This window comes from Acipenser ruthenus, chromosome 39 (assembly GCF_902713425.1).
Source record: "Acipenser ruthenus chromosome 39, fAciRut3.2 maternal haplotype, whole genome shotgun sequence".
NCBI classification, from domain to species: Eukaryota; Metazoa; Chordata; class Actinopteri; order Acipenseriformes; family Acipenseridae; genus Acipenser; species Acipenser ruthenus.
In genome coordinates, this window is record NC_081227.1 from 165,959 (window position 1) to 191,782 (window position 25,824).

Here is a 25,824-nt window from a genome sequence, read left to right on the forward strand (position 1 = left end):
TGGAGAGGCGTTCCTCTTTGAACCCGGTGCTGTGTGGTTCACGTCCAGCCAATGGGCTCAGATCCCAATTCATTTGTTTGGTGGCTCTTTCACTCCAGTTATCTCTGCCCAGGAGGAAGCAGCTGTTTTTGCCCATGACTTGAATACAGGAACATTAAAATAACTGTCAGTAAAAAATATTAATAAAAGCAACCTTTTGCACTTCCATTAGCTGCCTAGGTCTGAAATGTGCAGCTTTTAAAGCAAGCATATTTTAGCAATCAAGGCCATCTGGTACTACACAAAGTGCTCAGTTTGCTTGCCTTGACTCCCAGGAAGTCTGTAACTGCTTTACTTCCTGGGTCGTTTCACCCCAGTGAGTAGCTTCTTGCCAGTTTCATACCTTAAGAAAGTGATTGAAACATTAAGGGAGTGTTTGAAGGTAAGGAAACGGGTTTTTAAAGATTTGAAAGTCTTTACATCTCAACGCTGTGTGCCAGTGTGGGTGTTTGTTTGTGTGTTTGTTTTAAACATCCTAGCTAAAGGGAACTAGCTGAAAACCTGCAGGGTGGTTCCCATGGAAACGCCAGGGCCTTTAAATAGCCTCTTCTTCAATGCAGCCTGTCAGGGTTATTCAAGGGGGAGTGAGTTCAGTTGATGACCTCACGGTTTCCTGTGTAGAATGCAATGTTCTCTCAGTGGGCAGTCGTGACATCATCGCTAATGCAAAACAAACACACAACCCCCGGAGAAGGAGGCGTGGTGGGGGGGTCTTGGAACAGCAGCTGGGTAGTCAGGGGTGTCTGTAGTGGAGTTTAGTACCGGGCACTTTGAACCTGCTGAACAACAGGAAGAAGCAGGAGGCCTCTGTTCAAGGAGCGAACACAAGGCTGTGACACACCAGCCCTGCCAGGCACTTGTGTTCCCTGTATAGGTCTCAAGTGTGCAGTTTTGTAAGAAACGTCTGTTTTTATTTATTTTTCATTCCTAAACCTCTGCGGCTACACAGGGTTAAAGAGTTTGCTGTGCCTGGCCTTTCAGGAAGCCTGTTACTGCTTTTACTTCCTGGGTCGTTTCACCGCCGCTGTGTTACAGTGCTGTGTGCGTGCGTGCGTGTGTGCGTGCGTGCGTGCGTGCGTGCGCGTGCGTGCGTGCGTGCGTGCGTGTGTGTGTTTTTTCCCTTCTGCTATATTTGAACAAGTTCTGAGGTGTGCAGAGAATTCTGTTTCAAATTAATAGAGGAGTGCGCTGAGTCACGGAAGAGCTCTGCTGACAGATCACATGGAAGCGATTCTCCAGACAAGCTCAAAGCCAGGCAGATACAGAGGAAAACAATCTCTATTTGAGCACCAGAGCCCAGGAGCACTCTGAAAGATAGAACTTCATAATATATACTGTATATATATATATATATTAAAAACGGGATTAAATGAAGCCGGCTCTTTGTAAATCTGCATTTCTCATGGTGTTCAGATCTGAAAGAGAGTTTCTCTTGCAAGGATCGCAGTGTGTTCAGATCTGAAAGAGAGTTTCTCTTGATAGGATCGCAGTCCCTCCTTGCATGTATCTCAGTCCAGTGATGTGGGTTATTCACTGATCCTCATTCGAGGATTAACTCCAGTGCTGTGAACAGTCATGGGGTCTCCTCTAGTCCTGCGCTCACCCTGAATGTGCAGTCTAGAGGGGCGGCTGCTTTCACAAGCTCAGCAGCTGTGTGGGGACTCGGGGACTCAACTTCCAGCCTGGTTCACTGCCCTCTCTCAGCTCCAGAGTATAGAACTGTACAAACAAGCTCCCAGCACACAGGATATGAGAGCAGTGACTGTGAGGTCACTAAGAACCCTGGTGTGTGTGTCAGTCTGTGTGTGTGTGTGTGTGTGTGTGTGTGCGTGTCTCTCTGTGTCTGTGTGTGTGTGTGTGAGAGAGGGAGGGAGGGAGGGAGGTGGGGATCTCCTCATAGTTCTTGCTGTTATGTTTCCTCATGTAATTAGCTTCTCTGTTTCTGAACTTTAACGGAGGGCTGATCAGTGTTTATTTTAAAAGCACTCCCAGAAGGTAGATGCATTGGCTGGCACTGGAGTACCAGTCCCTGCTTTCCTGTGACTGAAGTGTTTTCAGTTTCTATATGGGGCTTGAGGATGTGCATTGAAGTGTCTGCAAGGAGTGTGCGATGGACATTCTACACCAACGCCTTCAAATAAATGACCATTAAAAACCCCACTGCCCCTCGACCATAATGTGTGCGTTTTTCATATAGGAAAACCTGACCCCTAAGAAATGATTGCAATTCATATTAGCTAAGATGTACTGGAATTGTTTTTGCTAGCAGCGTGTATTTTTAAATGAAGCCACTGCAGTTCCCTTTAGATTGTTTGACTCCTCACTGAAAATATCCCTTTAACTTGAGTACTATTTTCCTGTTCCTAGTAACGCATTCTTCTCATTAACAGGTAATGGAGACAAAAAACATGCTGTACCTTGTAACGGAGTACGCCAAAAACGGGGAGATTTTTGGTAAGTGAACGCGCCTGATTTGTTTAATGTGATTTGGATACATTGATCATCTCCATGATTTTGCTGAGGTGGCTGTGCTGGTCAGTCGTTTTGTGAGGATGTAAAGAAAACTGATCTGTATAAGAGGTAGTTCATGATCTAGTTACAAAGATATGAGAACATTTTCAAACAAGACGAGGCCATTCGGCCCATCCGTGCTCGTCCGGTTCTGAGCAGCTGATTGATCTCAGAGCTTTGTCAAGTCGGGTCTTCAAGGATCCCAGTGATTCTGCATCAGCAACATGACTAGGAACCCATCCCATCCCCGCAGCACTCTCTGTGTGAAGAAGAGTCTCCTTCAGCAACATGACTAGGTCACCCATCCCATCCCCTCACCACTCTCTGTGTGAAGAAGAGTCTCCTTCAGCAACATGACTAGGTCACCCATCCCATCCCCTCAGCACTCTCTGTGTGAAGAAGAGTCTCCTTCAACAACATGACTAGGTCACCCATCCCATCCCCTCAGCACTCTCTGTGTGAAGAAGAGTCTCCTTCCCTCTGTCCTAAATCTCCACTTCATTTCCAATGGTGTCCCCTGGTCCAGGTTTGTGTGCTCGTGTGTTTTGAGGAATCGGTTCCACTGCCCCTGTGAAGAGGCTGGCTCACTGGATTCCTGTTTTTGTGTTTTAAGAGGTGGTCTGTGTAGACAGTAGAGACAGCCGTGAATCTGCTGTATTGTTTGACTAATCTGATTACATGACAAATGTCAGAGCTGCTATTAAACAGCTGCATCTACGTCACCCGGTCTCTCTTAATAGTGAAATCCTGCCCTGACCTTATCCCTGTTGAGGATTAGACTGTGAAATACACACTGCAGCGTGGGGCCCTTTGATAACGTGCATCCCTGCTGTCTGTGTGCGTGTCTGTGGGCACTGTGTGTGTGTGTGTGTGTGTGTCTGTGGGCACTGTGTCTGTGTGTGTCTGTAGGCACTGTCTGTGTGTGTGTATCTGTGTGTGTCTGTGGGCGCTGTGTGTGTGTGTGTGTGTGTGTGTGTTTGTAGGCACTGTCTGTGTGTGTGTATCTGTGTGTGTCTGTGGGCGCTGTGTGTGTGTGCGTCTCTTTCTCAGTGTATGTCCGTGTGTTGGTGTCTGTGTGTGTCTCTGCTATAGAAGAGAGAATCTAAAAGCCTGCTTGCAGTAGATTATGAAAGTGCAAAGACTTTGTGCTTTCACCCTGGGGTATGTGGAGTTCACTTCAGTAGGTTCTGATACGAGGCAGTGCAGTTTCCTGTTGTGACCCCCTGAGCTGTGTGCTTGCTGTGTTCTTCCATGATTTCTCTGAGCTTGTTGACGCTGCATTCCCAGAGAGACGCGGGAGTTTCAGCAGCAGCCTCCCACACTCGAAGCACGTCAGGAAGCCAGTGCTGCCGCAAGCCTCTGACACACACAAGGATAGAAAGCAGAACATCACGCTGCTTTGACATTTGGCTGATTTGTCACCCAATAGGAACTGACTAATCCGAGCGGGGTGTTTGGACTGATATAACAAGGCTTAATTACCTTGTGACTGTAATAAAGGAATAGCTATGTTCTGACAAGTGTATTATCTGACAAGTGTAGCATGCCTTTAATTGTTGCAGTTATCCTGCGATTATAACACAGTGGGGACCGACATCACCAAGGGTCCCATTCACAGCACAGCCTAAATGATTTAGAAGTGCAGTACAGACATCACCAAGGGTCCCATTCACAGCACAGCCTAAATGATTTAGAAGTGCAGTACAGACATCACCAAGGATCCCATTCACAGCACAGCCTACATGATTTAGAAGTGCAGTACAGACATCACCAAGGGTCCCATTCACAGCACAGCCTACATGATTTAGAAGTGCAGTACAGACATCACCAAGGATCCCATTCACAGCACAGCCTACATGATTTAGAAGTGCAGTACAGCTCTCAGTTTGCTTGCCTTGTCTTCCAGGAAGTGGAATTCTTTTGTTGGCTACATATTAAAAGGCGTTGTCCTCACGTGGCGTGCCGTCTATGCAAAGCTGTAAACTTGAGAAGGTGTCTGAGAGTGTGCTTCAGTGGCACAGGGTCACTCCAGGGCAGGGACTGCAGAGTGCAGTGCAGACAGAGAAAAGAAAGAGGAAACTGGGTCACTTCTGAATAATCCAGGAGCTAATGAAAACAGATGAGCTCCGCATATGTCAGGCTTGACATCCTAATTAGATTCCCTGCTGAAGTAGTGTGGGCCGCGCATATTTAAGAACAGATGCCGTTCTCTGTAGAATATTATTTAGCCACAAGTTTTTAACCCTGTCAGGGTGTGCAGATCTGTGCACCTGTTTGATATCAACGCTGCATAAAAATGCCACAAGACAGGTTTTTAATGTTCAAGCCGCTAAAGGTATGGTGATGTCATCCTTCATGATGTCATGCCTCTACCTCAGCCCTGCTGTTTCCTGTTTTTATTCTTTACTGGAAGGTTCAGGCTCCCCACGCAGTGTTTTAAAGTGCCCAGTGGGTACAGTATGTACTGCACAGATTCAGAGGAACACTGCTACCTACAGGAGAGACAGAGAATTCGAATCCCAGCCCAATGATGTCATTGTATCTGCGTGTGTCTGTGTTTCCCCTCGCGTTGGAGAGTGCAGTGCTGAGTGATCTCTAGCTCTGTGTGTGTCTGTGTTTCCCTTCACGTTGGAGAGTGCAGTGCTGAGTGATCTCTAGCCCTGTGCGTGTCTGTGTTTCCCCTCGCGTTGGAGAGTGCAGTGCTGAGTGATCTCTAGCCCTGTGTGTGTCTGTGTTTCCCCTCGCGTTGGAGAGTGCAGTGCTGAGTGATCTCTAGCCGTGTGTGTCTTTGTTTCCCCTCGCGTTGGAGAGTGCAGTGCTGAGTGATCTCTAGCCCTGTGTGTGTCTGTGTTTCCCCTCGCGTTGGAGAGTGCAGTGCTGAGTGATCTCTAGCCCTGTGTGTGTCTGTGTTTCCCCTCGCGTTGGAGAGTGCAGTGCTGAGTGATCTCTAGCCCTGTGTGTGTCTGTGTTTCCCCTCGCGTTGGAGAGTGCAGTGCTGAGTGATCTCTAGCCCTGTGTGTGTCTGTGTTTCCCCTCGCGTTGGAGAGTGCAGTGCTGAGTGATCTCTAGCCCTGTGTGTGTCTGTGTTTCCCCTCACGTTGGAGAGTGCAGTGCTGACTGATCTCTAGCCCTGTGTGTGTCTGTGTTTCCCCTCGCGTTGGAGAGTGCAGTGCTGAGTGATCTCTAGCCCTGTGTGTGTCTGTGTTTCCTCTCGCGTTGGAGAGTGCAGTGCTGAGTGATCTCTAGCCCTGTGTGTGTCTGTGTTTCCCCTCGCGTTGGAGAGTGCAGTGCTGACTGATCTCTAGCCCTGTGTGTGTCTGTGTTTCCCCTCGCGTTGGAGAGTGCAGTGCTGAGTGATCTCTAGCCCTGTGTGTGTCTGTGTGGGCGCACGGGCCCTGTCTGCCGGCACTGTTTCTGGTGCATAGTTAGCTACAGCTCCCCTTCTCTAGTTTGGAGAGCCCAGCTGTGCTGATGAGACTCACATTACTGTTGGATTGGAGTGCTTTTGTGCTGTGTGTTCACAGTGTGGATTGAACTCCCCTCAGGGGTGCTGGGTGAGTTCATTGCTATTCCGAGTGCAGCATCTCTCTTTTGAATTCGCTGTGTTTCACTTGTGTTTCTGGAAGCTCGCTGTGTGGGGATGACTCGGTGTGCTCCCTGAGGCTCTGGTGATGTCATCCGTGTCAGTCAGTGCTCAGCAATGCTGTCGGACGAGAGTCTTCATCATCATCATCATCATTGTTATTATTATCATTATCATCATAATCATTATCATCATCATTATTATTATTATTATTATCATTATTATCTGAAGACATTGAAAAGGGCTTTGAAGTGTTTTGTCACTGGATTGAAGTTTCTTTTCAGTATTTCTATTGTTATTTAGGGCTTGGATAAAATATCACCTGCTTGAAAAAAGTGACCGTATTCTAGAAAATAGCAATTTACAAACGAATGCATTCCAAAGATTTTAGATTCCATTTACAAACGAATGCATTCCAAAGATGCAGGCATTGCCAGAGTGAATACAGCAAGTGTACAGAAATATAAATAAATGTGTGTGTGTGTGTGTGTGTGTCTCTCTCCCCTCCTGGAACCAGCATGTTAAATGGTTTCTCTGAGCAGGGCTCTAATTAAACAGGGGCAGCTCGGTGCTGTCAGTAATTTCACTCCCTCGTGCTACAAGGGCAGCACTATCAATCTGAACTGGGGGCTACATGAATAAAAGCAGCATGCTGGAGGGAAGCGGCGCTGGCTCCACTCGCATGCTAATGAAATCCTCTCTGCAGGGACCGCCTGCCCTACTTCTTCCCTCCTTGTCACTTTCCTCAGTTCAGGCTTTCGTTTGGGTAAACAGCTGCGTGTATTGGAATAAATCTCCCCCTTCTCTCACTCCCATTAGCTACCCCGGCCTCACATGCAGCAATTCCCCCACAGCTGAGGAGGACTGAAGGTTCAGGGTGCGAGCGAGCCACGCCCAAGCCAGGGTCCGCTGTAGAGCGATTAGGAGGAGAAATGATGTGGAGTGGGCTACCTAGCCATGCTGATGAGGCACTGGGGTCCTGTAACTTGAGATCAGTCATCCACTGGAAACCAGACATGCCATGATGGGCTGAACGGCCTCCTCTCTTTCGGAAATGTTCTTAAGTTTGCCTGTCTGATTCAGGTACTGCCTCTCCCTCCCTCGCAACAGCGAGAGCAAACCAGGATCCTGCCACTGAGTTCAACCTGGTTATCTCGGGGTCAGGCGTCTGACGTCATAGTTACCTGGCGACGGAGCCCTGTCCTCTCCACAGGGTTACTGGCACTCCCTTCAACACAGCCAGCACTGTCCCGCTGGCAGGTCCCTGGTTACTCATTTACAGCTGAGCAGCAGCGTGTCCTTCTGCTGACTGGGGCCAAAACAAGACCTCTAATGAACTGAACTCTGCACAGCTGAAAAAACTGCTTTTTACCTCCTGGCAGACGTGCTTGCAGCCAGTAACGTGCAACCAGATGAAAAACAGTCCTAGAAACAGAGAGCTTCCTTCCCCTAAAGCAGCACCACGACCCAGGGGGACCTCGTGCTTTCTCAGTAAAGACACTGAGAGCAGCTGCTGAGAAATCCCCGGTCAGCCACCACGGCGATGGACACGGCTGCGGCTGACGTCACCTCTGCTTGTCTGGAGGAGGATTGCTCTTTTGCTCGTGTGTCTCGCTCACACACTGAAGATAAAGACTCTGATTCAGGCAGGTTTCTCAAGGTGGTATAATCACACGCTCAGCATGCTCCCGCTACGCTTGCCCTTTCGGTCCCTGCTCCGCTTCTCTGGCTGATCTCAAGATAACAGACAGTTATCTGGTTCATGTTACTGGCTGAACGCCCGTCAGTCAAACAGGGGAAGCAGCTGATTGGTTGATATCCGAACCGTGCTTGAAATGTCTTTGTGGTAAAAATGATTGTGTTTTCATTCATTCATGTAACACAATGTATCAATGACTGGGTCCGAATAGTCTGCAAAGGAACCCAATGCTGAAATGAGTGTGTCTGAAATGAACTGCTGTAGGGAGGGGCGGGTCTCTCATGTCTTTATTGGATCATGTGATGGGGGACCGGATTCATTTTGCTCCGATCTGAACTAGACTCGCATTTTAATATCTGATAGATGTATAGGATATAAAATGCAGCACGGTTGCTCTGTCGGCTTTTTGATATCCCTGAGTCTCAAGAGCAATTTTCATCTCAAACAAAAGAGGCCAGAGTGTAAAAATACCCACCCTCCCTAATTGCAATGCTTTAGGTTATTTTAGTGGAATCTCCCAAGGACAAAAGACACAAGGCATGTGTGCAGCAGTGTGCGGGAGCAACGCCTTCCTGCAGTCTGATTACATTTCTCAACGCTTCCTTTTTCACAGGTACTGAAACGAGGGAACAGATTACATTTCATGGAAATAAGTTGCTTTACATTTAGGGCTTATTTAGTTCTGGTCACATTTGCAGGGATAATGAATTAAAGTTAGAGAGAGGACAGTAGCAGGGGGTATGAAAGCTTACATCATAATGGAGTGACGAAAAAACATCTTTTACTGTTTCAGCACTAAGAAACTTTGCACAGTCACCCTGCTGGGTGTGGAGTTATTTCAGCTTCAGATTCCACAGCTTGAGCAGGGAAACCATATAAAAAACAGATGTTCCTCTGGAAGCCACACGATTATTATATATATATGATTAGTGTTAACACTCGTAGCATTGAGCTGGTATCCCTGGTATTTACCTCCGAGCCCTGCTGTGTAATAGGGGTGTGTTTCATAATCCCTCCTCTCTTCTACACATCAGAGTCCAGCGCTTTACCAACTGAGCCAGCCAGAGCTGTAAAATGCCAGCCAGTACTTGAGTTGATTGATTGTACACAATGTAAGGGCAGATAGAGAGACACGACAGGGCCTGAAGCACAGCTCTGGGGTTTATTTATCAGTGTGTTTCTTTTGTTTGCTCTCTTAAGCACAGAACACCAGTGCTGTGCCTTTGTGTTGTGCTGGTTGTCACGGCATTTTTTTTGGCGTCATGGCAACCGGAGTTGGGCAGGGTCTTGTGGGAGGGGCATTGTTTTTGGACGAGAATTTTGTTCCCCGCCAAAAAACTGTTTCCTTCCAACGCAGTGATTTTCAGAAGGGAGCCCCTGCCAGCGAGCGACGTCCTTATAGAGAGGCGGGTCATGAATACAGAGGAAGAACCAAGTCATGAGAATGCAGCAAGAAAAACGATTAGAGCAAATCAGACAGCAAAGTCACTTAAAACATCAGAGAGTTAGAAATGACGTAACTCAGGCAGGAGGTTAGACAGCAAGAAATACATCTGGGGTTCGGGTTAGGACCGGTAGGAACACGCTTTTCATCTCATCTTGCTAGAAAATGGCATCAGAGGAGAGTGAGTTCGAGAGACAAAATATTTAAATCTGTAAAATGTCAACTGTGCCTGAGGAGTAACTATTTGTAACTGTGGTTACATTGCTTTCATAGTAGTAATAAGTAACTGAATCGGATTACTCTCTCTTCACAGACTACCTGGCCACCCACGGGAGGCTGAGTGAACCGGAAGCGCGGCGCAAGTTCTGGCAGATCCTGTGCGCGGTGGAGTACTGTCACGACCACAGCATCGTGCACCGCGACCTCAAGGCAGAGAACCTGCTTCTGGACGGACACATGAACATCAAGATAGCCGGTAAGCAGCTTTAGCCTCCCTCCGCAGGGCTGGAACGGCACACTGATGCATCACCATGTGCAGGTCCCCACACAGTGTGTATCCCCGTGCACGTGCTGGCTCTGAAAATCATTCATGATGTGTTGTTAAAAAGACTTTCAATGAGAGAGCATGTCTTAATTCAACTGCAAAACACATTTCATTCAAGAGCCATTTAGTGAACTACAGTGAGCCATGCTGTGGTCTTTTATCACAATACAAACGATACAGAGCTCCATTACAATCCAATACAAACGATACAGAAAGACGTAGCCCACTGGCACAGTGTACTTTCAGCAGCTCTACCAAACGAGACAGAAGCACAGAGAGGGCTCATCAAGGAGCCCCTGACCAGCCTTTCAGAGGCGGTCGTGTAGCAGCTCGATATGAAAAGGGGGATGGGAGAAGGTGCTCTGAATTAACAGGGACCTGCCGTTTCCTGCAGCAAGGTGCTAATGTACTGTGGACTGCCTTCTGAAGCACGGGGACGCGGGGTGTGTGAGTCTGAGGGATTGTGAGAGCAATCCCACACATGCCCCTACGGCATTGGGCACAGCGTGTTAAATTCAAAGCAGTCTCACTGAACACAGTGACCGATCTGAGCAGAGAAACGAAGTGGAATTCAGACAAAGGGTAGAGGAGACGCCTCTTCACAGAGCGGGGTACCTAGCCATGCTGTGGACTGCCTGCTGAAGCACAGGGAGGCAGGGTGTGTGAGGCTGAGGGATTGTGAGAGCAATCCCACAGTGTGAAACACACTGTCGAGAGCCTGTGAGATTGGTGATTGCTTTATTCAGCTGTTTTAGAAAGCTGCATCTACCTTTTCTTTCCCTCTTTTTCTTCTCTCTTTTCTTTCTGTCTTCTCTGGTGTTTGTTTCTCTCTCTTTTCCTTTCCCTCGTGCCTCTCTCTCTCGGTCCTGGCTGGCCCTCACTCAGGGACGGCTGACATTTCCAGGGCTCCTGGTTTATTTGTGAAATGTGAAAAGGGGTCCCGCTGTGCCCCGGCACATTCCTCCTCTGCACACCCTGGGAGAGCAGCCTGCACAAAGAAAGGTCAGACGGGGCTTCAAAGCCCTCGCGGGCTGCTGGACATTTCAAAGAAAGAGCCACAGAGGCCAGATACAGGAGAGTCTCCATGTGATAGAAATGCCACCGGCTCCACAGTGACCTTGTGAAGTAGCTGAAATACTGAAAGAAACTCAATCACTTCAACGGCAAACACTGCGACTAGAAGCCCTTCTCAATGTCTTCAGTCAGCCCGGTGAATAGATTCAATGACAAATGTTTCAACTAGACGTCAAGTCAAAACGCTAGTCATTGGATCTATTGAAGACATTGAAGAAGACTTCAAGTCAAAACGCTAGTCATTGGATCTATTGAAGACGTTGAAGACTTCAAGTCAAAACGCTAGTCACTGTATCTGTTGAAGACGAGTCGAAGTGTTTGTGGTTGCATGGGTTTCTAAAGTCCTCTCTGTGCAGGGGCTCTGGTAGACTGGCCAGCTGCAGTGAAGTGCAGGACTGTGTCTGGATCCAGTTACAGGCAGCAGGTGCAGGAGGATTAGAGACTATTATTGTGAAGCGTTCTCCTGGGCGAGTTCCTGAAACAGACAGGACACCAGAGGAGCATTGACGTCAATGCTGCCTGTTCAGTATTCATCACGTCAAGAGGGTTAGCACAGAGGAGGAGACCGGCACTGTACCTTTCTACTGTGCGCCTGCTTTATCCTTCCATTTAAAGGAATGCGTTTTGTTTACTGAGCTTTACTAATGTAGCTGAAATAAATTCACAAGCCCTTATCTGTGAAGCGTTGCTGTTAGACTAGAAGGGGAGGCGTCTCCTTCTTCCTGGTAATTTGAAGTGATGTATTTCTCAGTATATCCCTCACCGCTCCGATTCTGTTTTTCGCACATCACAGTGTTTGTATTACGGTTATGTTTTATCTGCGAGGACCCACCTGAGTACAAAGCCATTCACTGGGTAAACAAACAGGACTGTCAACACAGTCTGATCCAGTGAAAGTGCATGAGAAGGCTAAACATTTTCGTTTGGGGGAAAAAATACGGTTTTAGCGAGCAATGCAGGAAGAAACACGCTGTCAGCAACATGCGAAAGACAAGAAGAGGTTAACTAAGAGCGACCTCAGCGCTGTCACGTGGGGTGGATGTGAGCGAGCTCCCAGCCTGTGCTAATACAATCAAATGTTCAGCATTCAGGACTGCAAATCCATTTAGCCTCGCTGGCAGACGCGGCGAGCCAGAGAGAGCTTTGTTTTTATCTGCGGCTAAAGGCTGATCCGAGGTCACAGGCCTGCCACATGCTCAGAGGGGATACTGTACACACACACACAGGTAAACCAATCCCTACTCTAACAAAGTTAACTAGCCTTCAGACTGCCGTGTTCCTCTTGTAACTTCCACAACGAAACAGCAGCTAGCAGCCAGCTCTCTGGAAGCACACCTGACCCTGCGTCAGCCCTGCCTTCAATCAAGCACAGCTCCGGACAAAACCTTTATCTAGGACTGAGGAGAAACAATATGAACACGACTGAGATCTTCTGTGTAACATCGTGTCATCAAAGAAGCTACACAATCATATCGCAAAACCAAAAAAAAAAAAGGCTACCAGAAGCCATACCAGCAGCACAGTATGGCATGTTAGATTTTGACAGTGTTTCATTCAATATAAAGTGGTGTGTGGTTCAGTATGTTAATGTAACATTGATCAGCAGGTTTCACTCGACTTTGTAAAGCAACATGAGGTCATTCTGTATTTGTTTATACCTTTCTTCAGTGTTTATTTTATGAATTTACAGCCTTTTTTATAGATGGCCAAAAATCTCTGTTTATCTCTGCATTCTATAACCAAAAATGGTAATGGTTTGAAACTGTTCAGTATAACAAGCTTGCGTCTTAATTGAGGTTTAGTAAAGGCTTCAGTGACTCAAACCACAATGCAAAAAGAAGGAAGAAAATGCAGCATTCTGCAGCTGCTTCACCATCAAATTAATATGTCTCTACCTGTCACAGTGTGTGTCCCTGTGTGTGTCCCTCTGTCTCTGCTATCCCTGTGTGTCCCTGTGTGTGTGTCTCTGCTTATCCATGTGTCTGTGTGTGTGTGTGTGTGTCTCTGTTTATCTGTGTGTGTGTGTGTGTGTGTGTGTCTCTCTGTTTGTGTGTGTGTGTGTGTGTGTGTCTCTGTTTATCTGTGTGTGTGTGTGTGTGTGTGTGTGTGTCTCTCTGTTTGTGTGTGTGTGTGTGTGTGTGTGTGTGTGTGTCTCTGTTTATCTGTGTGTGTGTGTGTGTGTCTCTCTGTTTGTGTGTGTGTGTGTACCACTGACCCCCTCATGTTTCTCTGGCACACTGAAAGCAGTATGAAGGTCTCGCGTTGTCGCAGCGCATTGTGTTCTTATAGTTTGTGAGGCAGGTTGTTTCTCTGTCACACTGAAAGCAGTATGAAGGTCTCGCGTTGTCGCAGCGCTTTGTGTTTGTACAGTTTGTGAGCCAGGTTGTTTCGTGTTTGTTTTTCAAGGACACAAGTTCAGCAGCAGTAGCTCTATTCCCAGGTCTGGTTCAGTGTGTTTTTTTTTTTTGTTTGTCTCTCTCACAGATTTTGGCTTTGGTAATTTCTTCGAGGCCGGGGAGCCCCTGACCACGTGGTGTGGGAGCCCCCCCTATGCAGCCCCGGAGGTGTTTGAGGGGCAGCAGTACGAGGGTCCGCAGCTCGATATCTGGGTAGGGCCCCCTGCACTCCCCCCATCACTACACTGTGACCTCTTGACTGCACACACATCGAATGCACGTGTCTGTTAGGATTTCTTCATTTAGCAGTACTGACTGTGTAAGAAGCGATGCATATTAAAGTACATTGTGATTGTGAATATCATTTAGAATTTTTTTAATGGAAATTCATGCATTTTATTGTTTAAAAATGATATGAAAAAAATCTGAGACTGAAGTTATTGTTTTTGAGCTGAACTCCTCAGTCCTCTCGCCCTGTACATGCAGTCCCTGCACAGCGTGTCATTGCTGGTGTCTCTCCCTCTCTCTCAGAGTCTGGGGGTGGTCCTGTATGTGCTGGTGTGCGGAGCCCTCCCCTTCGACGGACCCTCCCTGCCTGTGCTGAGAAGGAGAGTCCTGGAGGGTCGCTTCAGGATCCCCTACTTCATGTCTGAAGGTAATACAGCCAGCCACTAGGGGGGCGCTCCGGTAAGAATTCAGTGTGTTCTACCCAGTATTGTTAAACTGGGAAACCCAGCATGTGCCGCTCCACAGGGACTTCAGTACCTGCGTATCAGCTTGTGGAATTCCTATAGACACACTGTTCAAGGTTCCAGAATGGAGCTCATTCACAGCCCTGCAGTCGACCCCCCAGGCTGGGTAACGTGCTGGGAAAGTGGCCTTGTTAGTTTGGAGGTTGATTAGAGAAGGGCGAGTTTGACGCAGGAGTCTCATTGTCAGCTTCTCTGATTGTGCTTGAATGCCACGGTGAGGAGCGGGTTGTGCAAACTGGTGGAGAGATTATTTAGTGTGCCTGTCCTGCAGAAACTCGCTCCACGCAGCTCTAAAAGCAGATACAAAGGCATCCTGCACGGTGCTGGAGCCCGCATAGCTTCCAAGAGATGTTCAGAACAGAGCGGAGCAGCACACGCTGGTGAGCCAGCTGGAATTCTTATCCACACTTTCATCATGCTTTTCTATAGAGATCTTCCCTTACTAACTCACAGCTCCACAGTTGACTGTGGTTAAAAAAAGGACCTTAGCCCTAAACATGTTCAATAATAATCTCAGAATGATAAAGAACACAGGTGATCGTGAACAGGTAAAGAAGTGAAATATTGGGTACGGTTTGCAAGCAGTCATTACCATGTGAGGGAGCGAGTCAAGCCCTTTCTGTGTGTCTCTGTGCTCCTCTCGTCAGACTGCGAGCATCTGATCCGGAGGATGCTGGTTCTAGACCCTTCCAAGCGACTGACCATCGCTCAGATCAAGGAACACAAGTGGATGCTGCTGGAGGTGCCAGTGCCGCGGCCCGTGCTCTACCAGCAGGGGGCGCTAGAGGACAGCGAGTCCAGGATGGGCGAATACAACGAACAAGTACTGCGACTCATGCACAGCCTGGGGATTGACCAGCACAAGACCATCGAGGTACACCCACTGACACGAGCATCGAGGTACACCCACACTGACACGAGCATCGAGGTACACCCACACTGACACGAGCATCGAGGTACACCCGCTGACACGAGCATCGAGGTACACCCACACTGACACGAGCATCGAGGTACACCCACACTGACACGAGCATCGAGGTACACCCACACTGACACGAGCATCGAGGTACACCCACACTGACACGAGCATCGAGGTACACCCACACTGACACGAGCATCGAGGTACACCCACACTGACACGAGCATCGAGGTACACCCACACTGACACGAGCATCGAGGTACACCCACACTGACACGAGCATCGAGGTACACCCACACTGACACGAGCATCGAGGTACACCCGCTGACACGAGCATCGAGGTACACCCACACTGACACGAGCATCGAGGTACACCCACACTGACACGAGCATCGAGGTACACCCACACTGACACGAGCATCGAGGTACACCCACACTGACACGAGCATCGAGGTACACCCACACTGACACGAGCATCGAGGTACACCCACACTGACACGAGCATCGAGGTACACCCACACTGACACGAGCATCGAGGTACACCCACACTGACACGAGCATCGAGGTACACCCACTGACACGAGCATCGAGGTACACCCACACTGACACGAGCATCGAGGTACACCCACACTGACACGAGCATCGAGGTACACCCACACTGACACGAGCATCGAGGTACACCCACACTGACACGAGCATCGAGGTACACCCACACTGACACGAGCATCGAGGTACACCCACACTGACACGAGCATCGAGGTACACCCACACTGACACGAGCATCGAGGTACACCCACTGACAGCTGCACAGGAAATATAAGAGATCTCCAGGGGTTTCAAAGTAATCTGTTCCGGTAATGCAGTTACTTTTAGAAAGTAATCTGTCACTGTTACAAGTTAGCTGCACAGAATTGTAAGTGGTTGCAGGGACAGTGGCACACAGCTCCTTCCCCGGCACAGTTCCCATGTTCTGCAGACTGATAGAAGACACAGCCAGGCTTTGCTGTTCCCATGAGAAGCTGCTCACTCAGAAAGTCTGCTTCCCTGGGGGCTTCCTGATCAGTCTCTCCCTCTTTCTCCTCACAGTCCCTCCAGAACAAGAGTTACAATCACTTTGCTGCTATTTATTACCTGCTTGTGGAGAGGCTGAAATCTCACCGGAGCAGCTTCCCGGTGGACCAGCGGCTCGACGCTCGACAACGACGGCCAAGCACCATCGCCGAGCCGACCGTCGCCAAGGTAACCAGCCGGGGTGCTGCTGGTCATACTGTATGAGCAAGGTTACTGTGAAAGCAGTACTGAAAGATTACTCCAGTGGTGGAGAACCCATATGAAATGAATTGCATTTAAACCAGCAAAACATTGCCACAAGAAAAGGGGAAGCAGTGATAATGTTGTTAAGAAGAGGGAAGGCAGGGGTTAAAGCCGTGCTCAGCACTAGAGAGAGAGAGACCAGGCACACTGCTGCTAGGGGTAGAAAGAGGCAAGAAATGGATTTGAAAGAAGCCTTGGCTGGCACTTCTTTATGGAGTCGAACAGTGCAGGTAAACGTGGTCAAACACTATATATAAATAATAATAATGAATGAATCCGGGGTTGTGTTTGTGAGCGCACGGTTTCATAACACTTGGCTGTTTTATACGTGCATTACATATGTTTTTAAATGTATTGTGACTCTTCTCAAACATGGTGCACGTGGCAGTGGACACAGCCGCACCTGCGGTCCATCTGAACCCTTGCCCATCACGTGACCCGTCTCTCCTGTGATTGCAGGTCAGCACTGTAGGACCTCAGGTGAGCCTTCTGCCTCACAGTGTCCGGCTGCTCCGCTCCCCAGTCCTCTCACAGGCCCCCACCTTCCCCCAATCCTCGGGCCCTGCCGACATCAGCTTCATGGAGGACGACGTTGTGGGCACACCCAAGGTAAAGCCGTGGAGTCAGTTTGAAGAAGTCAGGGGAGTTCCTAATAAAGTGTCGATTCCCAGCTGCGTCTGCTAATTGAATGAGTGAGTCTGCTGGTGCCAGCAGAGGGCGGGCCCCTGGGATCCACTGGCACACAGGAGAAGCCCCTGGAGGACCTGGCCATGAAGCATGCAGCAGGAGTGATCTGATGAACAGAGCCTCACTGGAAACACAGCTCATCAGACAAGCCGACACTGTCCTGATGGACTGGGCGAGCTCAGACGGGCCCAATGGCTTCCTCCTGTTCTTAGAAGTGTCACACTAACAGGTTTGCGTAGATCTAGAGAAGCCCCTCGCCAGTCGAAACTTGGTAATGAATTCAGGGACAAACGTTTTCACTAGAAGACTTTAGAAAGACTTCTGTGTAATAATTGTGAATGCCGTAATTCCTTGATCAGGGTTTCGATTTCTGAAGTTGGATTTGTGTGTGTTTGTGCAGAGAAAAGGAAATGGTGGTTATTCCTAGCAGGTATATATTCCTAGCAAGATAATCCCAGAATGAGTCGCCAGTCGCACTCCTTGTAGCTGATCCTTCGAGAGATCGGAAGGGAGGGAAGTCTTTTCCGGTTGGTTCTGAGCCAGTAAACACTTCCTGTCTGTGCATTCCAGAGTGATTCCTGCTCCGTCTGTCATCCTGCTCCAGGGAGAACTGCAGCAGAAACAGAGACGTGCAGTGCTTAGATATTCCATTCACTGCGGCAATGGAAACACACAGACTGTAATATCAACAGGAACACTCGCTAAAGAAATGCATTCACAATCAAAACCAGTGCCTTTGACCATGCCTGTGCCGATGGAGAGCGAACTACAAGGACTCCAGCAGAAAACCACTGCAGGCCCTCTGAATGGCGGGGCCGGCACAGAAAGAATACACACGATCGCACGCTGGAGGCAGCGTTGTGACACAGAGAAATACATTCAAGTACGAATGTCGTTTAGCGATCCTGTCAGCTTTGTTGCGGGTGTGAAGTTTGGCACGGAATTTTGAAAATGAATTACCCCAACAACACGAGTACTCGCATCTCCACGGATGAAAATACAAATCCTAGAATCAGAAATCAAAAATACAAATCCTAGAATCAGAAATCAAAAATACAAATCATAGAATCAGAAATCAAAAATACAAATCATAGAATCAGAAATCAAAAATACAAATCATAGAATCATGAGGAAGTCATTCTCCACCGTCTGAAACTGCGAGCAACATGATCTGGAGTCTTCTATTCAACACATTGTGCAATCCAGAACAGAGAGCGATGGTTTTATCCACTCGACATTAAACAGACTAATGAAAGAATTAATTAATAAATAACCCACCTATCTTATTCAGTATTGAACTCACTTGCAGCTCTCCCTCTCCCTCTCCCTCTCCAGGTGAATGGATCCCTCCTGGAGCCCCTGCCCCCCCCAGCGGTGCGCAAGGGCTGCCCAGCGTCTCCTAGCAACATGATGGAGACCTCCATCGACGAGGGGATCGAGACGGAGGGTCCGGAGTGTGAGGAGGACCCCCTGCTGGTCTGCACTGCCTTCCAGAGCTCCCGCTACGGGCAGCGCAGGCACACCCTGTCCGAGGTCAGCAACCAGCCCGGCATGGCTCCCAGCGCTGGTGAGTCCGAGAGACCACGGGAATTACCAGCAACTCCAAAATAACTTGCAGGCGTTTCAGGAACAGCGCACGCTTTCTGAAGCCTGGTTTGGTTCCCTGTCGGGAACAGTGTTTGAAACTTGCTCCAGTTCTGTCAGCATTGCACATTTCATCACATGCATCCTGTTGGGTGAAACAGCAGCGTTGCAAATGCATGTCCTACTTTGATAACAAAGTGGTTTCTCTCGCTCACAGGGAAGCTGTTTGCTATGAGCACTGACCCCTCTCTGGGCAGCATGGACTCTGAGTACGAGACGGGCTCTGTCCACAGTGACCTCAGCTTACTGGAGGAGCCCCCCGGTCTGAGCAGAATGACTCCTCCGTTCATTGGAATGAGACCCCCGAACCCGGCGATGCAGGCCCTGAGCGCTCAGAAACGAGAGGCACACAACCGCTCCCCCGTGAGCTTCCGCGAGGGCCGGCGAGCCTCCGACACGTCCCTGACACAAGGTGAGCGCTAGGGAGGAGCTTCACCACAGCGGCACAAGATCAGTCAGCTCTGAGGAAGCGGGCAAGCTGAGATGGGCCAAATCACACATGGGCTTATGTTCTTAAGTGAAATAACCGAGGAAGTACAAGCAGACGCCCGAAGAGTAAGGCATGCAAACTAATCCAGAACCGAGTCCAGAACACAGTTAAGTAACTAGTTGCCTTTTCTACACAGCGCACCACATCCCTCTAAATAAATAACAGAAAGCCGTTTGTCACCCTGTAACGTAGCCCTTGAGCCTGCTTAAAGCCAGCTGTGCTTCCACAGTGACAGCGCTCCAGTAACACAAGCTCTTGCTTTGTAAAGACGTTCCAGTCCGTTCAGAGCGGGTTTGTTTCGAGACTAGCTGGGAGTGAGGGGAGGTGACACTTTCATTCTTGCACAGCTGCTACGACTTCTCCTTTGCTGCTGTATTGAGAAGACAGATGGGATGGGGGTTGGGAATCAGATACAGCGATTTCAACACCTATTTCTTACTGTTAAACTCATTCAATACATCTTTTGGACTTCCATTAGCTACAGAGGTCTGTGTGGTTTTTATAGAAACGCATGTTCTAGCGAGCTTGGATTTTCATTTTAAAACAGACAGCTGGTGCTACCCGAAGTTCTCAGTTTGCTTACCTTGTCTTCCAGGCCCACTAACTGGCTTTTTAAGAGCTGGGTCTGCTTCTGAAAAGACATTTCCCAAGTTTTAGAAATGGCCACTGGGGTGTGCAACATTTATTTCTGCCCCCTCTGCAACTATGGCAATTGAGGCTGGGAGTGTGTGATTGAAGAAGCTTCAGTGAGAGGCTGGGAGTGTGTGATTGAAGAAGCTTCAGTAAGAGGCTGGGAGTGTGTGATTGAAGAAGCTTCAGTGAGAGGCTGGGAGTGTGTGATTGAAGAAGCTTCAGTGAGAGGCTGGGAGTGTGTGATTGAAGAAGCTTCAGTGAGAGGCTGGGAGTGTGTGATTGAAGAAGCTTCAGTAAGAGGCTGGGAGTGTGTGATTGAAGAAGCTTCAGTGAGAGGCTGGGAGTGTGTGATTGAAGTTGGGTGGAGATGACAAATGCAGGCATTTGTTGTGTTCACTTGTAGAGTGTGACGGATGGACGCACACAATCAGAAGGGTCCCTGTTCTGGAAGGAGCACTGTCTTTGTGAAGCCTGCGGTAGAACACGTTTCTAACACTTGGGATTAATATCCTTGTTTAGGAACCGTGGCATTCCGGCAGCACCTCCAAAACCTGGCGCGGACCAAAGGGATCCTGGAGCTCAATAAGGTGCAGATGCTGTACGAACGGATGGGCTCCAGTGAAGACCCTGCCCTCGCGTCCACAGCACCCCACCTGCAAGACCTCCTGGACAGGCAGCAGCAGGTGAGCCTCAAGGAAGTCTGAAATCTTAAAAGGAGTTGATGTGGTTCAACCCAAACCAATACTTTAAGCACTGAACAGAAACCAGGACCAGAAGACACACAGTGCTCCCCTCCCCCAGTCCAGGACCCACACAGTGCTCCCCTCCCCCAGTCCAGGGCAGGCTGTTGCTAATACTGTGTTTGTTTTCTCTTTTAGGGTGAACCTCCCCAGCAGCAGGAGGATGTAGCAATGTTCCAAAACCCAATCCACCCTCAGTTACTGTCCCGACGGCAGAGTCTGGAGACCCAGTACCTAACGCATAGACTGCAGGTGGGTCCAAGGCTTCAGTCAATGTGGATTTATATTATATATATATATATATATATATATATATATATATATATATATATATATATATCATTTAAAAAGGATACAAATCGGCATTTTATTAATTAATAAATAAAAGTGGAATGCAGTGCCCATGCAGTTGAAGTCTCTATCCTGCTTGCCTGTGCTGTCTCTGTGCGTCGCTGTGCTGTCTCTGTGCTTCACTGTGCTGTGCTCTAACCTGCTTGCCTGTGCTGTCTCTGTGCTGTGCTCTAACCTGCTTGCCTGTGCTGTCTCTGTGCGTCGCTGTGCTGTGCTCTAACCTGCTTGCCTGTGCTGTCTCTGTGCGTCGCTGTGCTGTGCTCTAACCTGCTTGCCTGTGCTGTCTCTGTGCTTCACTGTGCTGTGCTCTAACCTGCTTGCCTGTGCTGTCTCTGTGCTGTCTCTGTGCTGTGCTCTAACCTGCTTGCCTGTGCTGTCTCTGTGCTTCACTGTGCTGTGCTCTAACCTGCTTGCCTGTGTTGTCTCTGTGCTTCACTGTGCTGTGCTCTAACCTGCTTGCCTGTGCTGTCTCTGTGCGTCGCTGTGCTGTGCTGCTTCGCTGTGCTGTGCTCTGCCTTGCTTTACCCGCAGTGAGCCCTGAGCCTTGGTTTGTATGTAGTGTGATCTTTGTGTGTCTTTCTTCTCTGCCTAATCTACAGGAAGCCAGTCTGTTAGCACAGGCACAGAACAGCTGTCAGATGTACTGCAAGGAAAGCCCGAGAAGTCTGGAGCAGCAGCTTCAAGAACACAGGTATGTGGAGGCTCCGGGCTGGGGTTCGATCACACGGAGTGCTGAAGCTCTGGACTGGGGGGGGGGGGGGGGGCACATTGCAGTGTTGCATGTGTTCTGCTTATTGTAAAGTCGCTATGCCAAACTGAACATGTACCCGGCTCCCCCTGTGCTGCACCACTGTAAATGTGCACTGCAGATTTCCCATAGTTTAATGTGCTTTACCATACCTGTCTGTGCTTTTCAATACTTGCCCACGCTTTGCCAGCTTTTCACTTTGCTGTGCTCGTCGGGTACACTGTGCCTGTGTGTGCTTAACTACACATTGCTGCTCTTCCACACAGTACGGGGGTCCAGGCTGCCGTGAGCAGCACTCCAACCCTGTCTCCCTCTCCTCCTCGCAGGCTGCACCAGAAGCGGCTCTTCCTGCAGAAACAGTCCCAGCTGCAGGCCTACTTCAACCAGATGCAGATCGCAGAGGGTTCCTACGCACCTCCGGACCAGCCTCCTCGGGCCCCAGTGCAGCTAGCCCAGCAGAGCCCTCAAAGCCAGGCCCAGGCTCAGCAGGTCCCGGGCCAGTACCTCAGCCCAGTACTGGAGCCCCCAGGAGAGCAGCAGCTCCAGTACGATCCCTACCTTGGCCAGTACCCAGTCCAGACACCCAGCCACCTCTACCACCTCCCTCCGCAGCAGGAGGCTCTGAACTACAGCTACCAGCCCTGCGAGCTGGGCCCAAACCCCTCCCCCTCCCCAGAGCACTACCAGTACCCTGCGCACCCGGCAGCAAACTCCCCTCTCGCTGTCCCCGAGCTGCACAGCTCGCTGTTCGACTGCGAAATGATGGAGACCGTAGACCCCCAGAACGGCTTCGTCCTGGTGAACTAAACAAACACTACTACATGAAAACGCAGTATTACCTCCAGGAAGCACGGGGAGGGGAAAGCAGGGAGGAGGAGCAATTTGTTTTTTCCTTCAAGGATTTTTTTGCCCTAGCGACCGGGAGAACATGGGTCGACCAAAATGAGACGGGTACGTGAGACGAACTGACCGCCCCTGAACCCGTTTGGACCACAGCGAGGGACTGGAGCGTTTAGCAAGAGTTTCATCGCTGAAGGTACACCTCAATTTAAGCACAACAACTTTTTAGATAGGAAAAACACTGCGCATTGCACACAGGCCTCCTTCAGCACGGATGAGCTGGTTTAACACAGGCAGTGCGGACGGCATTGCTGTGCAACATTAAAGCAATACTTTCACGACTGTAGGAAGTCCAGCACAGTTGCTGCTAGGGTGGTTCTTGTAGATCCTCGGTCATAGACTGGAGATCTCTTCACACTGGACCCTGTCGTTGAACCTTTACGACTGACCTTACATGAAGCTTCATCTTTTTATTTGATTGATTGATTTAAAGGGGCGTGCATTTTCTTGTGAAATATTTTTCAGAAATGTGTAAAAGAAGAACTGAGGACAATAAACTGAAGTGGATTTGAAAGAAGAAAAAAAAGAACACCTGTAATTTTAAGAGACACATTTAAATAGAAGCTCTGTAACCCGTTCAGGGACGTGAGATCAGCTGTGGACAGGAAACGATCTCCCTGTCTGAGTGCAGCTCTGTAGCGAGCTTCCTGTCTGACTGCAGCTCTGGTCTCGGTGCTGCATAATGTTTAGTGCTTGTTTATCAACAACACAAAAACTGTACTTTAAAACAAAACAAATTCTAACATTGCTGGTCGTCTAATGAAGCTTTGTATAAATTAGGGTTTTAGAAATTGTATGGAAATGTTCCTTTCAAGAAACACGTGTGTGTACTAGTGCTGTGCCTTTCTTTAATTTAAAATGAAAGATTTGTATTTTTTAGTTTTTGTCTGGAATATTGGGTAAAGTCCCATTTATACAAAAAGGTACAAACCAAAGTCCTGTGAGTGTTTGTGCTGCTTTGGTGTTGTGTTCCACTGTGTGGAGTACAGGACGGACCTTTCCACTTATTTCAAAGAGAAACTAGCTTCAAACCTCATTTCAATTGCTTTTTGTTTTGTTATTTCCTGTTTGACGATGTTTGCAATCATTCAGAGCGGGTCACATGCTTCTCCAGCATCGAGTCTTCACAGCGCTGAGCTTGTAGAACACCTTCCTCATTCCATTCAAATCACATGACACCTTTCAACCCTGCCAGCCCCGCCCACTCTACACACGCAGACAGAGCAGTTCCATTCAAATCACATGACACCTTTCAACCCTGCCAGCCCTGCCCACTCTACACACGCAGACAGAGCAGTTCCATTCAAATCACATGACACCTTTCAACCCTGCCAGCCCTGCCCACTCTACACACGCAGACAGAGCAGTTCCATATAAATCACATGACGCCTTTCAGCCCCGCCCACTCTACACACGCAGAGACAGAGAGCAGTTCCATCAAATCACATGACACCTTTCAACCCTGCCAGCCCCGCCCACTCTACACACGTAGACAGAGAGCAGAACCAAACAAACATCAGTGAGACGAGGAACTTCTGCCCAGCGAAGCTCATCGGCTTCCGAGCAGCTGATTGATCTCAAAGTGATTCAGCTTCGACAACATGACTAGGTAACCCATCCCATTCCCTCAGCACTCTCTGTGTGAAGAAGAGTCTCCTTCATCATCATGACTAGATAACCCATCCCATCCCCTCAGCACTCTCTGTGTGAAGAAGAGTCTCCTTCAACAACATGACTAGATAACCCATCCCATCCCCTCAGCACTCTCTGTGTGAAGAAGAGTCTCCTTCAGCAACATGACTAGATAACCCATCCCATCCCCTCAGCTCTCTCTGTGTGAAGAAGAGTCTCCTTCAACAACATGACTAGGTAACCCATCCCATTCCCTCAGCACCGTGTGAAGAAATGTCTCCTTCAGCAACATGACTAGGTAACCCACTCCATCCCCTCAACACTCTCTGTGTGAAGAGTCTCTTTCCCTCTGTCCTGAGTCTATTTCCAAGTATTGGTAGGATTAACTCCTTTTAAGATTTGAAGGACCACATCATGCCCCCCCTTTTTTTTTCCAGGCTCAATAGATTCAGTTCTTTCAGCCTCTCTTCGTATCTCAGTCCTTTAAATCCTGCTGGGTTTACTCTACTTGCTAGTCTTCAGACTCTGTCCAGGGCATTAATGTCCCTTTAGTCCTGTGGCGACAGGACTGAGCTTAGTGTGTGGGCTAGCAGTCATAGTGTCACATGATTTGAGAGGACAGAGGATGGCTACTCAGTCATAGTGTCACATGATTTGAGAGGACAGAGGATGGCTACTCAGTCATAGTGTCACATGATTTGAGAGGACAGAGGATGGTTATTCAATCAATAAGGAGCAACAGAACCAATCTGGATGATTGCAAAGATCTTACAAGAGTAAGAGAAATTTTAAAAACTTGATTCAAATGATATCTGAAGCGACATTCTCTTTCATAGTTGCTTCTGGTCAATCAGTATATGCCGTATAAAGTATTATAGCAATATTTATAATAAAGATTAATAATAGTAATTGTGTCATTCAATGGTGTTTGTATCACTTCACACAACAGACACGTATTGAACAGCCACACGCATCAGTGTTCACCACACATAAGCTACCTTGCTGTTGAGAATAAAAAAAAAAATTGACTTCATTGAACAATTTCTTCTGCTTTTTTATTTTTGGGGTTTGGGTTTGGGGTCGATTCTCAAAACCTCACGTGGTTTTTTTTCGCCTGATTTTGATTTGGTGCATCTCTGTACATCTTTAACTGTACCGAATCACTTCCTGTGTGCAGTCGAACTGGAACTAGACCAGAAGCACAGGAAGTGGATAGGTACCAGGAAACAGCAGTCCCAAACTTTAATCTGGATAGTGTTAAAATATCTGCAAATTCCACATCAAAGTATTTAAAACAAGAAAAGGTAGCGAGAGACCTTAAACATCTTGATAGCACTGAATCCACAGGAAGAGGCTGCATTTCAAACAGTGATCAGATCCACAGGAAGAGGCTGCATTTCAAACAGTGATCAGAGCTACTTCAATGGAGAGGGATGGTGCTGTTCATACACAGCAAGAACAGGACCTGGAAGATGATCTGGTTAAACTACTGAAAATGCTTCCAGAGGAATGAAGAAAAGGGATTTCAAAAGAAGCCTGGGTGAGCACTTACACAAAGTGCTAGTTTCTGCTGCCCTGAATGAAATGAAAAGCTTTAGGTCTTTGTGAAACACCCCGCTGACAGAGCTATAGTTTCTGCTCAAGCAATTGAGAAGGGACAACATGGGTTTACAGTCACATCCACTTATCAGAAACACAATTAACCTACAATTCCAGTCTAGGCC

The 25,824-nt window shown here is 48.4% G+C and overlaps 1 protein-coding gene across 3 annotated transcripts in view; it reads left to right on the plus strand.

Annotated features, from left to right (window-relative positions):
• LOC117397458 (serine/threonine-protein kinase SIK2-like) overlaps positions 1–25,141 on the plus strand; it is a 30,936-nt gene extending 5,795 nt beyond the window's left edge. Inside the window, exons 3-16 of one of the 3 annotated variants that reach the window (XR_009311101.1) lie at positions 2,430–2,493; positions 9,590–9,751; positions 13,379–13,503; positions 13,822–13,945; positions 14,690–14,916; positions 16,048–16,200; positions 16,735–16,884; positions 18,298–18,529; positions 18,764–19,018; positions 20,249–20,412; positions 20,608–20,721; positions 21,420–21,511; positions 21,835–24,077; positions 24,338–25,141. Coding sequence is in view for 2 of the 3 variants with exons in the window: in XM_059009721.1 (XP_058865704.1) it covers positions 2,430–2,493; positions 9,590–9,751; positions 13,379–13,503; positions 13,822–13,945; positions 14,690–14,916; positions 16,048–16,200; positions 16,735–16,884; positions 18,298–18,529; positions 18,764–19,018; positions 20,249–20,412; positions 20,608–20,721; positions 21,420–21,511; positions 21,835–22,375 (2,403 nt within the window). In the remaining variant the exon portion in view is untranslated. Of the gene's footprint in view, positions 1–2,429; positions 2,494–9,589; positions 9,752–13,378; positions 13,504–13,821; positions 13,946–14,689; positions 14,917–16,047; positions 16,201–16,734; positions 16,885–18,297; positions 18,530–18,763; positions 19,019–20,248; positions 20,413–20,607; positions 20,722–21,419; positions 21,512–21,834 lie in introns of all 3 variants that reach the window. The other 2 variants (XM_059009721.1, XM_059009722.1) reach the window with 2 other exon arrangements.
• The last annotated feature ends 683 nt before the right edge of the window (positions 25,142–25,824 follow it).